This window comes from Euprymna scolopes, chromosome 45 (assembly GCF_053919585.1).
Source record: "Euprymna scolopes isolate OS-2025 chromosome 45, ASM5391958v1, whole genome shotgun sequence".
In the NCBI taxonomy this organism is placed as follows: Eukaryota; Metazoa; Mollusca; class Cephalopoda; order Sepiida; family Sepiolidae; genus Euprymna; species Euprymna scolopes.
In genome coordinates, this window is record NC_136526.1 from 66,255,895 (window position 1) to 66,273,394 (window position 17,500).

A 17,500-nucleotide genomic window follows, 5' to 3' on the forward strand; every position below is an offset into this window, starting at 1 on the left:
GTACTGGGACTGCTGTATTACCATTTGGTGAGTGGATCTGGACCATGCAGTAGTCTCTGGTGGGGCCTCTCGATGCCATACTAGTGGGTAATTGTTACGGCTTTACCTTTTCGTGTGCTACAAAAAAAAAATTTTCCTGTCTTTTTCTCTCTTGTGCTGCTCTAACCAAGTATGCCGACCTATTCCACAAATCCCAAAACCTCAACATGAAATATCTCCAGAATAAAAACTCGATTAAACCTAGAACCCCATCTTTCAACGTAGACCCCTACTACCAGGTCTCCTTCTCCAACATCAGGGGTCTACGTTCCAACCTTCCAGAGGTTGAAACCCAATTACAGGAGACAAAACCGAACATATTATTTCTAAGTGAAACTGGAATAGGGCCGACCACTTCCCTAGATGAGTTCATAATTAACGGATACTCTAATTTAACAGCTAAATCTGACCCCCAAGATCGCCATGGGCATGGAATATGTGCCTACATTAAGGATGGCTTCTCGTGTGGCAGGGATATCTCTAGAGAAGATCCTAATTTACCCTATATGTGCTTCAGGGTTGCACTTGCTAACACCACTGCATTTATATTTGCCCTCTATATGCCCCACAACAGCAGAGTTACTATCTTTAAGAGCATATCTGAGAAAATAGACCACATACTGTCTGCACATCCCTCGGCTAACATCCACATCTGTGGTGACTTCAACGTCCATAACGTGGAATGGCTGACCCATTCAAATAAGACAGATGATGAGGGGAGGTTTTGTCATGATTTTGCCATTGCTTATGACCTTACTGAGATTGTTCGCGCACCCACCCGTGTGCCCGATACACCCGGTCAATATGCAAGCCTCCTAAACCTTTTTCTCTCAACTTCCCCGGAGCTATGTTCATGTTCCGTTCATTCTCCTCTAGGATCCTCTGACCACTCCGTCGTATCAGTTAAGATAAAAACGAAATGTAAGAAGCCCCCAGACGTACCCCTCCACCATACTGTATACCGATACTCTGTGGCTGAGTGGGATAGCTTCCGTACATTCATATCTGATTTACCTCTGCACTCCATGTTTAAAAAGGAAGTGTCCTCTATAGTATCAGATCCGACCGAATGATTAATTGTAGGCATAGACCAATTCATACCATCTAAAAAATTCCAACAAAAACCTAACAGCCAGCCATTGTTCTCCCCACAATGTGCTGCTGCTATCGCGCACAGAAATCACTTTTTCCATAGCTACCAACGTAATAGATGCACTGAGACTAAAGCTGCTTTCAGGACTGCCAGCAACCACTGTAAAAGAGTAATAAAAAATGCAAGAGAGCTATATGCCCAGTCTGTTAAATCGAAGGTAGCTGATCAGCGGCTTGGTTCCCACCAGTTTTGGCAAATAACAAATAGGATCCTGAACAGAAGTGTGCGTTCTATCCCAACCATTATCAATGGACCCGAGGTCATCTCGTCAGCGTCAGACAAGGCCAAACTATTTGCCAAGAACTTTGCAGCTAATTCTACCCTATGCGACGAAGGCCATCAACTCCCCATATTTCCTCCTATAACACAGAACAAGCTAGGTAACATACAAATATCCGTGCATGAGGTCGCCAAGCTAATCAAGAACCTTGATTCCAGTAAAGCAACTGGCCCTGATGGCATCCAAATTATAGTGTTAAAAAAGCTTCAACCAGAACTTGCTCCCATACTTACGAAACTATTTAAGCGCTGCCTTAAGGAGAAGTGTTTTCCGACTCCCTGGAAGACCTCATCAGTTTGCCCTGTATTTAAGAATTCAGGTGATAAGTCATCTCCCTCTCAGTACAGACCAATAAGTCTCCTGTGTGTTATGAGTAAGTTGCTGGAATCCATATTAAATAGAGAAATAGTCAACCACCTCAGCAGGAATAACCTTCTTAGTGACACACAATATGGTTTCTGCTCTGCAAGATCTACCGCAGATGTGCTGATGGTTATATCCCACAGGATTAGTGAATCTCTTGACAAAGGCTTCCTTTCTAGGGCAATTGCTCTTGACATATCAAAGGCCTTCGACAAGGTATGGCATAAGGGTCTACTTCACAAGATTTCCAGCTACGGTATAACTGGAAATGTTTTCTCAATCATTAAATCATTTCTCTCCGATAGGCTCATAAGAGTAGTGGTAGATGGACAAAAATCGGAGGCCTGCAATATAAATGCTGGAGTCCCTCAGGGGTCAATGCTGGGCCCAACTCTCTTCTACATCAATGACCTCCCTAAACACATACTTAAATCATTTGTTGACATCTATGCTGATGACACGACCATCTACGGCAACACATCAAAGGCTGTAAATGACAAAGTTCTCTCTGATTCTCTCTCCTCTGATCTCGAGCGCGTAGTTCAGTGGGGGAAGATGTGGCTGGTTACCTTTAATGCATCAAAAACCAAACTCCTATCCTTACATCATCAACGCTCTGATCCCCATCTGGCATCAACTGTGATGGATGGCTCTCGTCTGGGTGAGGCCCCATGTTTTGACAAGCTTCTGGGTTTGACCTTTACTCCTGATCTGAAATGGAACACGTACATCAAGTCTGTTGCCAAGGTCGCTGGAAAGATGGTGGGATCCTTCTACGGCTCCAGAAGATATCTCACTACTGATGCAATTCTCTATCTATATAAAAGCCAAGTACGTCCAAGGATGGAATACTGTTGCCATATCTGGGCAGGAGTTGCTAAAAACAGCCTATCCTGCCTTGACAGAGTACAAAATAGACTTCGTGGCTTAGTGGGGGATGCCCTTTTCTCTACCCTGTAACCTCTCTCCCACAGAAGAGACATTGCGAGCCTATCCTTGTTTTATCGTTATTTCCATGGCAGGTGCTCGTCTGAACTCCAATCTCTGGTCCTCCCTCGCCAATCTTTCACGAAAAACACTCGTCTAACTGAATCCACTGTGAAAAATTTCCCCCACTCTATATCTGTGCCTAAATCAAAATGCGGATTTCATGAACAAAGCTTCTTTCTTAGAACTGCACGCCTGTGGAACTCTGTCCCGGACTACAACTTGGATGTGTTCAAGTCCAACGTTAACAAATTCCTAATGAACCGCCTCCTTAAGTAAACACTTCATCAAATCTCCACACTAACGTAATGTACTTGCAATAACCCTTATCCCTAAGTGGCTTCCGGGCCTTGATAAGTGGTGATCACTGTGTAAAAAAAAAAAAAAAGAGATCGTTAAGAGACTGTCACGTCGCGGAAGGTGGCACTGCAACTTAAGGTAGGTGCACACTGCTTCCTTTTCTCGACTGAGCAGTCATTGGATTTTAAGGGAAAAATTATTTTTTTTCATAGAATTACATTGCTTAATACCCGGAAAAATATTTATTTGTGGAAAATTTAAATATCCTCGACAAACCCGACAAATAGAAAAATCCCACCCCTACAGAGTAGAAATCCCCAGATGTAGGAAAGCTTTCTACTCTGATAGATTCTTTCCTCAGGCTAATAGACTTTGGAATTACTTTCCGGGTTCCTGTTTCCCTGACGGTACTGACATGCAGAAGTTCAAGTATAATGCAAACAGATATCTTACTGCTCAACTCCCTACATAGTATCACTGCAAATTATGTCACCCTCTTATAGTAACTCTCTTCATCAAAGCGGTACTGTGCGTTGTTTGGGGTGAAAATGTAAAAAAACAAAAAAAAACAAAAAAAAAAAAAAAATTTAAATGCGATATTCTTTTTTAGTACACCCGAAAACTGGTTGAAAACAAGTTTTTTAAGGTAGGTTTTGTGTTAGTCTACCAGGCCACAATTACCGATTTTACGTTGTCCCCCCCCCCCAAAAAAAAAGGTGGCCATAAAGTGGGTGTTCAATTTACGTTAAATTAATACAGAAAAGTGATCCCTCACTTGTTGAAACTACAAATTCTTCATATCTTGGAAACTACTTGTTTCCTGGAATTTTAAACGTTTTTAAATTTCGTTTTCAGCACGCCCGAAAACCTGTTATAGTAGTAATTTTAAAGGGTTTTTGAGGGTGAAAAAATGATGCACTTTTATGATTTTTTTTTTTATAATAGGAAAAATAAACTTATTTCATTTTTAAAAACTTGTAGTAATTACAGATTTCAAAGAGAGGGACTTTTCAAAGTCTTCACCGAGTCGCTGACAGGTCCGCAGATATCCTTTTTACGGTCGCTGTTCAATAGTTGTTGTTTAGTGGACTACAGTTAAAAATAACTAACATTTAATTATTTTAATCTAGAAAAAAAAATGACTGACATCATTTTTTACTGAATTGATTTTCTTTAACATAACGCAGACAACAATTTAAGAAATTGACGCCATCTTGTTTTGACAAAGTAAAATAATTTATTTGTTCTCTTTTCGTACTCGTGTTTGACATTTTATTTTCAAGATCTTTAATTAATCGATTATTGTTAAGTACGAATTGTTTGGAGGTAAGTAATAGTTTTTTATCAATATATTTAAATATTGTCAAATAAAATGTCAAATTTTAACATTATTTCTTTTTTTTTTATGACCACGGTGCCTGAAATTCGAGCCTCGTTTTCAGTTTCGCAAAAGTTAGGTCACGTGGTACTCGGCCAACAGAGTTGCCTTCGGGCCGGGATCAAAGTGTAGTATCTTTTCTGCAGATGCTGCACTTAAGGTAATTTGTCCCAGTCAATGGAGGGGAAACCCTCTATACTGGGACAATTATTATTTTTGGTCCCAACCAGAGTGCCCCCTTTTTTTTTTTTTCGGGGAGCTGGTTTTAACTCCACATTAAAAACGACCTTGTGTCACATTTTGCTTTGATGGGAAAGCAAATAAATACTAATAACTTGGTCTCCTGTTTGTGATCCACGCGGACTTTCAGACCCCTAATTTTTTCCTTCATTAATTTTTTATTTACGACTTTTGGGGGATTATTGAGACTCTAAACGAACAAAATAAAATCCGAAATAATGAACCACGTAACAAAATATAAATTCATACAAAATAAAACAACTTTGAAAATTAAACATTTCTTAAAAAGTGTTGTTCGTTTTTCTGTTAGGACAATAATACCCTTTCTAAAAAAAATTGTTTCATTTTTCCGTTAAATAAATAGTTATAAATATATAAAAATGTATATTTTGTTCGTTTACTTTATTTAATCAAGTGCTTATTTCCAATATTAAAATATTTTTTATATTAATTACATATTTTTTTATTTGAAAACTTTAATAATTTTTATTTTTATTTTAAAACTAATAATTTGCAATATTCGTGATTTGACGGTGTAAAATACTGATGTGACCCTTCTAGAGTTGTCGAACTTTGCTGGGACATAACTGCAAAACTACCAAAAAGTATTTGGGTGCCATCAGCTAGAACCAAAACCGAAATCAAAACTGTAGCATTCAAAGCTGGTGACGTTATCACTGTACCAACGTGACATGCATATGAACTGATTACAAATTAAAAATAAACTCAGATAAATGTATAAAATGTACAACGATTGTTTTTTTCAATTTTAACGTCATAAAAACTATTTTAACCGACTAAAAACCCATAAAAGAATGGTCCGCAAAAAATTCAGTCATTTGAGGTCCCTAGCGCCACCCTGCGACTTTTAGTTTCGGAAGAGATAAAGTTTGAAAATATGGAGACAGACAGACAGACAGACATAGTGAGTTTTATAAATTAGATTTTTAAGTGAAATTCAATTTTTACGATGTATTATTCATAAAATTGTTAGGTGAAAGTACGGATTAGTTACAAAATACCTTTCCTATGTTAAGAATGGGTTTCTAAATAACATTATTTCAGCACGATATCATAAATGCACAAGCACTGTTTTTAGTGTTTTTATTTATTTTAAGGCGTTTTTTTTAAGCTTGAAACAATTAGTGCTGAGTTGTTAATTTAGAACAAGATAGCGGAAATTCTTCAGAGTTTTGGGTGCACTGAGTTTCGATTTAAATAAACACTTAAGAATAAGTTAGGTAGAAGAGTAACTTATGGTGGCTAATGCCTAAAATAAATATGGCTAAGCTGTTAATATCCATGTTCATTTGAAGGGTTCATTTTCTGCTGTGACAACATTAGCCGAGTACTACATGACCTAACTTTTCCGAAACCAAAAACGAGGTTTGAATTTTGCACTTAAATAAAATCTGATATCTCTATTCCGAATTTTTTTTTTTTTTTTTTTACCCGGTGGTCACCACTTATCAAGGCCCAGAAGCCACTCAGGGATAAGGGTTATTGCAAGTACATTACGTTAGTGTGGAGATTTGATGAAGTGTTTACTTAAGGGGGTGGTTCATTAGGAATTTAACGTTGGACTTGAACACATCCAAGTTGTAATCAAGTGGGAAGCAGGCATACGGAACAGAGTTCCACAGGCATGCATTTCTAAGAAAGAAGCTTTGTTCATGGAATCTGCGTTTTGATTTAGGCACAGATAAAGAGTGGGGGAAATTTTTCACAGTGGATTCAGCTAGACAGGTGTTTTTCGTGAAAGACTGGCGATGGGGGACCAGAGATTGGAGTTCAGACGAGCACCTGCCATGGAAATAACGATAAAACAAAGATAGGCTCACAACGTCTCTTCTGTGGGAGAGAGGTTACAGGGTAGAGAAAAGGGCATCCCCCACGAAGTCTATTTTGTACTCTGTCAAGGCAGGATAGGCTGTTTTTAGCAGCTTCTGCCCAGATATGGCAGCAGTATTTCATCCTTGGACGTACTTGGCTTTTATATAGATAGAGAATCGCATCAGTAGTGAGATATCTTCTGGAGTGGTAGAAGGATCCCACCATCTTTCCAGCGACCTTGGCAACAGATGATGTACGTGTTCCATTTCAGATCAGGAGTAAAGGTGGTAAATTGGTAGTCATAGGGAATTTAGGAAAACTCCTCCCTTTTTGCTAGGTAGGAAAACTGGTCCCTTATTGAATAAATATCGATTGAAAACACATTTTATGACCCTTCTTGAAGGAGATATTGTTTTTAAAAGAGACTTTCTTGTTTACTGTTGTTTTTAAAAAAATAAAATCAATTTTCTAAGTGTCCGTTTTCTACCGAACTGACTAAGTTGTTAGTGATTTCACTTATTTTAAAGCGTTTTAAAAATATTATGGGGGTATAGTCTCTTTTAGAAACAATATCTCCTTCAAGAACGGTCATAAAGTTTGTTTTCAATCAATATTTATTCAATAAGCGACCAGTTTTCCTACCTAGCAAAAAGGGACGAGTTTTCCAGAGATGAGTTTCGGGGTACTATTTATAGGACCTCTTCGGGCGAACTCTTTTTCACCAATATTAATAATTGCAAACTAAAAATAATTAAATTAAAAAAATATCAGACCTTCTTCAATAAAACTTCCCCAACGGTTGTTGCGAGCCTCTCAGACTAAATTAAAAAAAATAAAAATAAATATAATAGTGTTGATTTGAACTTTTATAAAAAGATGTTTATGAAACGAAGTTTTTATCGCTTAGTCTGGCAGGCCCGCAGCAACCGAATAATAAAAGCAGTTAAAAAATAATTAAATACTCATTGATTTTTTTTTTTTATCTGACACTGTTTGCTGCGGAGGTCGAATCACTTAGTCTTCTGCATCACAAAATCATTTATAAAAATTACAAAAGTCTTGTGTGTTTTGCAACACAAATAAAAAGAAACGTGAAAACATTTTAGTAATCCAGAAGAATAGGCGACTCAGTCTGCCGAAAGCAATGTCAGATAAAAATTTCCCATTGATATAAAAACGTTCCGTTTCTGAACTTTTGAGATGATGATTGGTTATTCGTATTATTTGGATTCATTGGACTACTGTTTTCATCTTGAGTGTGATTTTCATAACATTTCGGTCGATGTAATCTCCGACCTTCTTCAGGTGTATCCTGTCGAACTTCAGAATCTTTCTATCAAACCCTCTAATCTAATCCTAACCCATCGGACTATTGTTCTTATCTTGAGTGTGATTTTCATAACATTTCGGTCGGTGTAACCTCCAACCTTCTTCAGGTGTATCTTGTCAAACTTGGGAATCTGGATGAAATTTTGAGCAGAACCCTTCATTTACTTTACAGGGGTAGCATACTCTTGTTCCATCAGCCATAACTGGATAGAGGTCCTAAGTACTTACTAATTATTTAAGACCTCTGTTTAGTAATCCACTCATGACTGATGGAACAAGAGCATGCTACCGTCATGAAGAGTTCCGTTCAAAATTCTATCCAGATTCCCGTGTTTGATAAGATACACTTGAAGAAGGTCAAAGGTTACATCAACCAAAACATTGTGAAAATCACACTCGATGAGAACAGTAGTTCAATGAATCTAAATAATATGAAAAATGTTCCACTTCACAAGACCTGACTTTGTTAGGTGAAAGTAAAGAATAATTACAAAACCCCCTCCCTCTCCACATGTTAAGACTGGCTTTCTAAATAATAACATTATTATTTCAGCACAGTAGCATAAGTGCATAAGTACCTAAAAATGTTTTGTTTCACAAGACCTGACCTTGTTAGGTGAAAGTACAGAATAATTACAAAACCCCCTCCCTCTCCGCATGTTAAGACTGGCTTTCTAAATAATAACATTATTATTTCAGCACAGTAGCATAAGTGCATAAGTACCTAAAAATGTTTTGTTTCACAAGACCTGACCTTGTTAGGTGAAAGTACAGAATAATTACAAAACACCCTCCCCCTCCCCATGTTAAGACTGGCTTTCTAAATAATGTTATTATTTCAGCACAATAACATAAGTGCATAAGTACCTAAAAATCTTAAAATCGATGAAATATGGACTTGTGAAACACTCGTTGATCATCATTCAATCCTGGGCAACATCGGATCACTCTGCAAGTTACAAACAAAATAGAAATTATTAAATTATTGAGTTTTATAGTGTGTTTAATGTGGAAAAGCTATACGATAAATTCAGTATGACAAACTGACTTATCTCCCTTGACTTGAATTAAATTAAGGATTTGCCAATTTTAAAAAGATCATAATTGCCGATGATTATTTTAAATTATTTTCCTTTTCCTGATATATTTTCACTTGCTGTGAATGTCTAAAACCATTATATACTTGCGTTTTTATTGTAGCCTAGATTACTACTAGACTCAACATGTAGCCTCAGTTGCAAAATAGTCATAAAATAGGAAAGAACTTCAACTTGCTTTTCCCCGTTGTGTGCAGTCTATATTGCAAAGGAGACAAAGACGAAGAATAACTCACTTTTTTGTGCTCGCACCACCTGTGAGTTCTCATTATGGCTGTGACGTCATATTGTCGAACGTGCTCCACGTCTACCATGTGATCGTTTTCTCAAATGTACTCTCTCCTTTTTATAGTCTTCTTTTCCCTTACCCTGATGGCTCAGTATTATTTTTCTTACCATGACGTCATTACAATCACAGCTTGATATTTGCATGTAGCCATTCACGCTATGTTGCAGATTGGCAGTTGTCTTATGATGAGATTGAAAATTCACACTAATTAATTATAGATAGAACCAAAGTAATTTTATGTATGCTTGACAGTAAATTAAATATAGAAGTCATGGTCATAGTTGCAGCATTCAACCTGAACACTGGCTAACCAGTCACAATGATTTTCATCCTTTAGCAGCGGAGATAGTTTGAAAATATGGAAGCAGACAGACTGATAGACAGATCAATAATATTATATAATGATATATATATATATAGAGAGAGAGAGAAAGAGAGAGAGAGGAGAGAGAGAGAGAAAATAAAAAGGAACAAACCGTATTATGTGTTCATCAACGTTTCGTCTTTATTTCGAGACTTCCTCTGGATGAATGAGATTAAGAAACAAAAAATACCAGTACAAAATATTTGAAAATGTTTCACGTGAACAGTGTGACGCAGTTCTATTTAAGAGAAACAGAAAAAGACATAGAACTGCATCACACTGTGCACGTGAAACATTTTCAAATATTTTGTACTGGTATTTTTTGTTTCTTAATCTCATTCATCCAGAGAAAGTCTCGAAATAAAGACGAAACATTGATGAACACATAATACGGTTTGTTCCTTTTTATTTTCTCTATTTTGTCGGAATACTATTTCCATTATTTTCATCATATATATATATTTTTTTAATATATATATATATATATATATATATATATATATATATATATACACACACAGTGCTGGCACAAAGAAAGCCTGCACTTGTAATTTTTTTCAAAAACTTCAAATTTAAGCTTAATTTAATATAACTGTTTAAACAAACTATACCTCATTTGATTCACCTTTTATTCCTCTATAATTTCACCTGTTCATATTTGACTTTTAATTGAAATATTCTAGTGTTCACGTCAATTTAATAAAAAACTTCAAATTGAGGACGCAAAAAGAAAGTCTACAGCAACAAATTCGCTTAAAACCAGCTTAAATTATCGCCCCTAAATCAGTTTAAAATATCCACCAACAGGCAATAAAGCATCTCTAATTGTAATTGTGTTTGTTCCAGGTTATACAACGTAACATTTAGTCCATATGCCACAACTTTCTCTTAGTGATCGTCAGGAGCTCATTAATCTCCACCTTTCTGGTTTATCCAATCGAAAAATCGGCTGCAGATTGAAATGTGATGAGAAAACGGTACGAAAGACTGTGTAAAAGCACCAAAACACTGGCAGTGTTCGTAATGCCTCTTAATCTGGTCGTACTAGAGTTACTTCTAACAGGGAAGACAATGCTATCAAGATCTGCAGCCTAAGAAACAAATTTGAAACGGCTCCCCGTATCCAACAACAATGCACTCTTGTTAAAAAGTGTTCTCTTTCTACTGTCAGGAACAGATTAAAGGAATTTAATTTATGAGGATATGTTGCAAGAGGCAAGCCAATGATTTCTGTAAAGAACAGAAAGCGTCGTCTGGACTTAGTCAGCTGCAATGAAGATCATGACTCTTCATATTGGTCAAAAGTGCTCTTTAGCGACGAAAGCAAGTTCAATAGGCTAGGCAATGGTGGTAGGCAGTACGTCTGTCGGAGGAAAGACAAAGAATTTAATCCTAGGTGCTCAGTTTCAATGCTGCAAGGTGGTGGAAGTTCAGTTTTGGTGTGGGGCATTATTAGTACCAATGGTCCAGGGCCTATAGTTCGCTTGCAAGGTTGAATTAATTCGACCAAGTACATTAATATGTTCACTGAGCATTTTCTACCCTACTTTGGTCCGAATTTGGATGATAATCCCATCTTCATGCAGGATAATGCTCCCATTCACACAGCTGGCAATGTCAAGAGGTTTCTTGAAGAGCATGATATTCCGTGTTTGGATTGGCCTGCACAATCTCCAGACCTCAATTCTATCAAAAACATATGGCATTACATCAAGCAACAGCTACGCAATGATAAAATTTCAAATTTGAAAGAACTTTGGACAAAAATTAAAAGTGGGATGTCCCTTCCCAGAGTATTGCTGCAGTCTAATTCAAGGAATTCTCGAAAGATTGCAGGCTGTCAAATTGCAGAAGGGCTGTGTTATTAAATATTAACTAGTTCATTGTGTTTCTTTTGTATTTGTGTTGCATTAATGTCCTGAAGTTACATTTAAATAATAATTTTCCATTGTGCGGACTTTTTTTTGTCTCCTTAATTTGAAGTTATTTTTTTAAATTGACGTGGACACTAAAATATTTAAATTAAATATCAAATATGAACAGGTAAAATTATAGAAGAATAAAAGGCCAATCAAATGAGGTATAATTTGTTTAAACAGTTACATTGAATTTAGCTTAAATTTGCAGTTTTTGAAAAAATCACAAGTGCGGACTTTCTTTTTGCCATTGTGTATGTATATCATTATATAATAATAATAATGTTTATGAGTTTTTAGCTAGTAAAATAGCTGTTAAAAGGTGGAAACTGAATAAACTTTGCAGGCATGAATTGACTTAAAATGCTCTTGTACGCATGCACAAATATACATTTATACATTAAAGTTGGTTCATTTTTAGCTATTTCTTATCTATCTGACGATAGCTCAAATGGTGGTGACTAAGGTTGAGGTGATAAATGTTTTGGTTTCGATACTAGCTGATGCCAACTAAGTTATATTTTTTAAACTTTTATAATCACTTTTATATATTGGGTATAATAGAGAATTGGCTCTATGAATAATAAATACAAAATTTGCGTGTATTAAACTATCATATTTAAGTGTATTTTATAATCACCCAATTAGCATTAGGGAGAGGCATAAAATATGCTTAAATATGATATTTTAATTTGTCCAGATTTTGTACATATTATCATAGTCGTGATTTCAAAAGCAAAAAAAAAAAAAGTATTTGGGTGCCATCAGCTAGAATTGAAACCAAAACTGTAGCATTCAAAGCTGGTGATGTTACGACTGTACCAATGTGAAATAAAGTAAGATGTACAACTATTTTTTCAATTTTGACCCATTTTTTGACTCTTTAAATACCATTTTTTGAGTCCTTAAATACCATTTTTACTGGCTAAATACCCATAAAAGAACGGCCTGTAAAAAATCCAATCAATTGATGCCCCTAGCACTGCTAGGCAATTTTTGGTTTCAGAGAATTTGAAAATATGGAGACAGACTAATAGACAGATCGATGTATAGCCATAACCATTTATACATATATATATATATATATATATATAAATATATATATATATATATATATATATATATATATACAGCGGTCTACTGTTTACTCTGTCCTGTGGCAGTTATCTGCACCGAAAAAGGTTAGCAGTAATGACAAAAAGTGTGGTTGGTTCTACACAAAGCCTTCACCACTATAAACAAATCATCTGTGTGATAGAACCTCATACGTCGAAATTGACGGGAGAGTCCATCATATCATTATATAACAATAATGAAAATAATAATAATAAAAATAATTATAGTAATAATAATAAATAATAATAAAAATAAGTGAAAAGCTAAGGATGTGGCCGCAAAAATTACAAAATATGCAATCATCTAATCAGAGAAGATGCACAGTGAGTTTTATCATTATATATTATTATATTATAAAATTTTATTTTCATAAAGAATTACTATTTTTTTCTAGTATTTCTGTTGGTTTTATTAGTTTTAATATTCTTTTATTATTATTGTTTTAATAATAATAAACGTTTTGCAGTATTATCATTATTATTAATATTAATACCACTCAGACTTATGGTTATTGATATGAAGGCATGTTTTTTCTCTACATTCATATAAATATTAATTTTCTACATGTAAAGATTCCAACCCTAAGCCCTCTCCTCACAAGAACGATTCTTGCATTTATGTAATATATTTTATTCATTGACATTTTGTAATATAATATTTATTTGGTATAATTTCTTTTTCATTTAAAATTGTAGTTCTAGTTCCAATTTTTTAATTTATTATTTTGCTAATATATTTTAATCTATTATTTTGCTAATATATTTTATTGACATTTTGTAATACGTTTTTTTTTTCATTTTTGCATTAGCAATTGTAGTTCCAGTGTCAATTTTCCTATCTATTATGTTGCTTACATATTTTATTATATATATAAATTTATATAAATTTAGTGAGATTATCTCACTAAATTTATATCAATTTATATTTATGTAATTATGTTACTGATATATTTTATTCATTGGCATTTTGTAGTATAATATTTCTTTGATATAATTTCTTTTTCATTTGCAGTTGTAGTTCCAGTACTAATTTTCCAATCTATTCTGGGAAATAATCTCACTTGAGAGATGAACATTTCTAAAAATGTTCTTATTTAAGAATCTCCATGGAAACACCTGCCAAAGGGAGACCCTATCCTTGTGTAATTTTGTGAAGATATTTTATTGACATTTTTGTAATATATTTGTTTGATATATTTGTTTTTGATTTGCAGTCAGGGCTCTACAAATTTATCTTTAGTTGACCTTTGACAACTAAATATTTTTGTTTACTAGCCAAATAGAAAAGTTACGAGTCAAACCCACATGATTTTTAGAATATGACATACATCATAAAGATTTTTCTGTGTTTTTTTAATAAGTGTAATTCTAAATATGCAACAAATTTTATGTTGATACTTAAAGGTATAAACATTCTAATTTCTTCAGATATTTTTTTTAAACAGCCTTTGTTAAAACAAAAAAAAGCATATTGTTTTATTAAACTTTTATTGTTTAAATAATTTAACTTTGTTCGTTTTATTAAAAAAAGTTGAAAAGATATTTTTCACTTAGTAGTGAGCTTTGGAAAATTGTCAGTGAAAAACATACAATTGCTAAAAGATAAGCGTTTCATTATTTATAGTTGCCACTTTGAAAAAATCACTCGCCAATGTGACTGTTTAACTTGCAATGTAGAGCCCTGACAGTTATAGTTCCCGTTCCAACTTTCCAATCTTATGTTGCTAATATATTTTATTCATTGACATTTTATAATATGTTTATTTGATATAATTTATTTTCGATTTGCAGTTGTAGTTCCAGTTCCAATTTTTCAATCTGTTCTTGGGAGATACTCTCATTTGAGAGGTGAACATTTCTAAAAAAAAGTTTATTCAAAAATCTCCATGGAAACACCTGGTAAAGAAAGACCATATCCTTGTGAAATATGTGGCACTTCTTTTAAATGCAGTTCCGGGCTTAAAGAACATTTGAGAATACACACAGGAGAAAAACCATATTGTTGTCTAATCTGTGATGTCAAATTCTCACGAAGTTCAAATCTAACACGGCATATTCGAACGCATACTGGCGAAAAGCCATTTTCTTGCGAACTGTGCAACGCTTCATTCGCAACGAATGAGCATTTGACAATCCACATTCGATCACACACCGGTCTGAAACCTTATTCCTGCAAAGTGTGCAACTTTGCGTTTTCGAGCAGTTCCGATTTAAGGAAACACCTCATGACTCACACTGGAGAAAAACCCTATTCTTGTCAAATTTGTGGAGCTGCTTTTGCACGAAACTCACATCTAACGGGTCACATGAGAACACACACCAAACAGAAACCTTACGCTTGCAAAAAATGTGATACCTCATTTTCAACAAGTTCAAATTTAACAAGACATTTACGAACACATACATCACATGACACATAAGTTCGGCCAGTGTAACCTCCAACCTTCTTCAGGTGTATTTTGAATGTGGGGCTATGTATGAATGAACGAAACTGTTTATTTAAACCATGGGGGTAGTATACTCTCGTTCCATCAGCCATGTAATTCACAATTGTATTTAGATTCATCAGACTAGTGTTCTCATCTTGAGTGTGATTTTCACAACATTTCAGTCAGTATAACCTCCGTCCTTTTTCAGGTGTATCTTGTCGAACTCGGGAATGTTTCTGTCAAACTCGGGAATTTGGATGGAATTTTGAGTGGAACCCTTTATTTACTTCACGGGGGTAATTTACGCAAGGACCCGTGGCGCAGTGGTTAGGGTACTGGGAAAAATCAATTGTAAAAGTGATATTCTCCTGAAGGTTGAAGGTTCAATCCTCAGTGTGGGTGAGCGATATACATTTGCAAATTACTTAGGACCTCTATCCAGTCATGGCTAACGGAACAAGAGCACGCTACCCGCATGAAGTAAATAAAGGGTTCCGCTCGAAATTCCGTCCAAATTCCCGAGTTTGACAGAAACATTCCCGAGTTCGACAAGATATACCTGAAGAAGATTGGAGTTCAACAAGATACGCATGAAGAAGGTTGGAGGTTATATCAACCGAAACATGAAAATCACACTCACGATGAGTCCGATGAATAATAATACAAATAACCAATCCTCATCTCAAAAAATTCAGAAATGTTGTATCCCAAATTGTATTCTTAGTATCCCCAACACTGAGGATTGGACCATAAAAGCATTATTCTTGTCAAAATTGTTTTCACATGACACTCACATCTAACTAATTCCAATTTAACAAACCATTTACGGACACATAATTCATGTGATACATAAGTTTGGATGATGTCAGCTTCGACCTTCTTCAGATGTATCTTGTCGAATATGGGAATACGTACAAACAGAACTCTTTATTTAAACCATGGGGGGGGTAGCATGCCATAATTCTATCAAACATGACCAGGTAAAAGTCTTAAGCAATATGTAGGGCTATGACAACAGAATATTCTTTTCATTGTTTTGACTCTCGAGTGTATATCCGACACAGTTGTACATTGGTCAAAAGGACAATATCATAGTAATCGTTAGCAGTGTAAATTTGGTAAATTGGATTACTTAAGGGGAACAACTCATCAAATAGAATCCTTTATTTAATCCATGGAGGTGGCATGTTCTTGTTCTATCAGCCATGACCAGATAGCAGTCAAGAGGATTAGTTGGCCAAGACATCGTAAGATAATAACAACTATGGAAGGTAGTAATTACTAGGGATGCAGTTATGAGTAGGGCTATGACAACAGCATATTCTTTTCATTGTTTTGACTCTCGAGTATATATCCAACACAGTTAGACACAGTTAATCAACCGAGAATCACATCACTCTACATAAAAACATATAAGATATCAACGGATACACAACTCTAGCGTCAAAAAAATGAAAAGAATATGTTGTTGTCCCAGCCCTAGTAATTTGCAATTGTATTCCTAGTATCATTAGTTCAACTGACGTTAGCTCCTATCTTTTTAAGATGTATCTTTTTTTTTTCTTTTACAAAGGAATCCCCGCTTATCAAGGCCAAGATGCCACTCGAGGATAAGGGTTAAAGAGTGCACATTGGTCAAAAGGACAGTATCATAGTAATCGTTAGCAGTGTAAATTTGGTAAATTGGATTACTTAAGGGGAACAGCTCATCAAGTAGAATCCTTTATTTAATCCATGGAGGTGGCATGTTCTTGTTCTATCAGCCATGACCAGATAGAAGTCTCAGGTAATTCGCAATTGTATTCTTATCAGTCACACTGAGCACTGAACCATAAAAGTATTATTATACGTCATGTGATACATAAATTCGAATTTAAATAGACATTTACATACACATGTTGTGTTGCAGGGGTGCATATTGGGGACACATTAACGGGACATGTATAATGGGGTACATATAATACACGAGTGACAATGGTGACGACAATTCTGATGAACATCATGACGACTGTGGTGATAAATATGGAAGAAGACATATCAGCCTGGGATGATTCTTGTTAACACATATAAATACGGACTGGGAGATATGATGCAACAGTTCTTAACACATATAGAGGGGAGGAGGTACTTCACTTATGATGGTGGTGGTGGTGGGAGGGCACATAATACTTGGAAGGGTTAAATAAAAGTTTGTTACGAGGTGATGCTAAATACATATTTACCTTTTCGTTGTAAGGAATGACGATACGAGACAAACAGTTACAAACATAGTTGGTTTCTTTATTTTTCAATTGACCGATCGGTGATGTCAGGAATACATCACATGACATAATTTGACCAATGTAACCTCCTACCTTCTTCAGGTGTATCTTGTTAAACTTTGGAATC

The 17,500-nt window shown here is 35.3% G+C and overlaps 1 protein-coding gene across 1 annotated transcript in view; it reads left to right on the plus strand.

The window, feature by feature from the left end:
- The window catches only part of LOC145269222 (uncharacterized), a 57,116-nt gene that overhangs the window by 38,861 nt on the left and 755 nt on the right, over positions 1 to 17,500 (plus strand). Inside the window, exon 5 of the mRNA XM_080124841.1 lies at positions 14,550 to 17,500. This exon is cut by the window's right edge and continues 755 nt beyond it. Coding sequence (XP_079980967.1) covers positions 14,550 to 15,103 — 554 coding nt within the window. The 3' untranslated portion in view covers positions 15,104 to 17,500. The remainder of the gene's footprint in view (positions 1 to 14,549) is intronic.